Source organism: Belonocnema kinseyi, chromosome 6 (assembly GCF_010883055.1).
Source record: "Belonocnema kinseyi isolate 2016_QV_RU_SX_M_011 chromosome 6, B_treatae_v1, whole genome shotgun sequence".
Classification (NCBI taxonomy): Eukaryota; Metazoa; Arthropoda; class Insecta; order Hymenoptera; family Cynipidae; genus Belonocnema; species Belonocnema kinseyi.
In genome coordinates, this window is record NC_046662.1 from 38934884 (window position 1) to 38936282 (window position 1399).

General features: G+C 24.6%; 1 protein-coding gene across 1 annotated transcript in view; it reads left to right on the forward strand.

Annotated features, from left to right (window-relative positions):
- Positions 1–382: 382 nt before the first annotated feature.
- LOC117175340 (nuclear receptor subfamily 2 group E member 1) overlaps positions 383–1399 on the forward strand; it is a gene marked incomplete at its 5' end in the record, with an annotated part of 22933 nt that continues 21916 nt past the window's right edge. The window contains one exon of the mRNA XM_033365048.1: positions 383–530. Coding sequence (XP_033220939.1) covers positions 383–530 — 148 coding nt within the window. The remainder of the gene's footprint in view (positions 531–1399) is intronic.

Here is a 1399-nt window from a genome sequence, read left to right on the forward strand (position 1 = left end):
TTTTTTATTAATAGAAATTATTGGTAGATTTAATTTTCAAAATTTTTGATTTAGGATAGAAAGCATTAAGATGAAAATAACAGTTTAAAAATAAGAAAAATTTCTATTTACAATAATAATTACTTATTGAATTAAAAATATTCATTTTTTTTTATTTGAATATTTTCAAATATTTTTTATTCCAGAAAATTCTGTTATACATCAGAGAAGTCTTAAGTTCTTTGATTATTGAAAACTCCAAAAAACATTTCCGAATCCAAAATATAAACATTTTAATTTAATAAATAACGAAGTGTTTCCTTATATTGGGTTATTATTATTTAAATATTCTTCTTTCATAAACATTTCATTTTTTATCGTTACATAAAGTTAAATTTTTTTCAATTTAGGAAGAACACTACCGAATCCAGTGGCATGCAAAGTGTGTGGAGATCGTTCATATGGGAAGCATTATGGGGTTTACTGTTGCGATGGCTGTTCTTGTTTCTTTAAAAGATCAGTTCGTCGAGGAGTAATTCATACATGTATAGGTTGAGTATTCTGAATTTTGTTAATATTATACCATATTATTTATATGTGGAAATAATTATATATATATATATAATAACTGCCCATGTATATAAATAATTGTTACGAAATAACAGCTTATTATAAAGTATATGGTGTATCTTTACTCAACTATTAATTATTAATAATGACTTATAGAGACTCAATTTATTTGAAAGAAATTTTTTTAATGCGTTGAAACCAGGACCCAACCTCAAAATTGAACTTCCTTATTTTGCATAATAAAGACTAGAATTACATAATTTTTAGATAATTACTGCTTATTCCTGTTTTTACTAAAAATTTTGATTTTAGAGTGAAAAATTAGCTAATTTAAATGTTTTATGTGTAAAACATCTTTTCTGGATGCTCGGCTTATAATTAAAGCATGTCTTCATTTGATCTATTTTCATGGCAATTAAAATTTTATTCATAATATAATAAACTTGGAAGAACTGTTTGTAATGCATCCTCAAAACGAGTTTTGAAAAGTTTGCGGAAAAAGTATCCTTTCCTATAAACTAAAATGGAAAAATATCATCATTATAATAAACAAATTAAATATTTTCTATCATTAGTAATTTCAGTCATTAAATTTATTCACTTATTTTGGAAATAATGTCATTTTTGAAAGAAAAAGATAGGAAGAAAATCTGTCCTATTTAAATAAAATTTTGTTTGCCAAAGTGATGAATATTTACATTTTATAAAGGATACGTACTTTAGCGTTCTGAATATAATATCTTGTCAATTTTTTAACCCTTAAACGGCCAAAACGCCACTACCGGTACACTGCTTTTCAACGGCCAATAACTAAGACTATTCGACACTAGAAAAAATTGAGACACATATA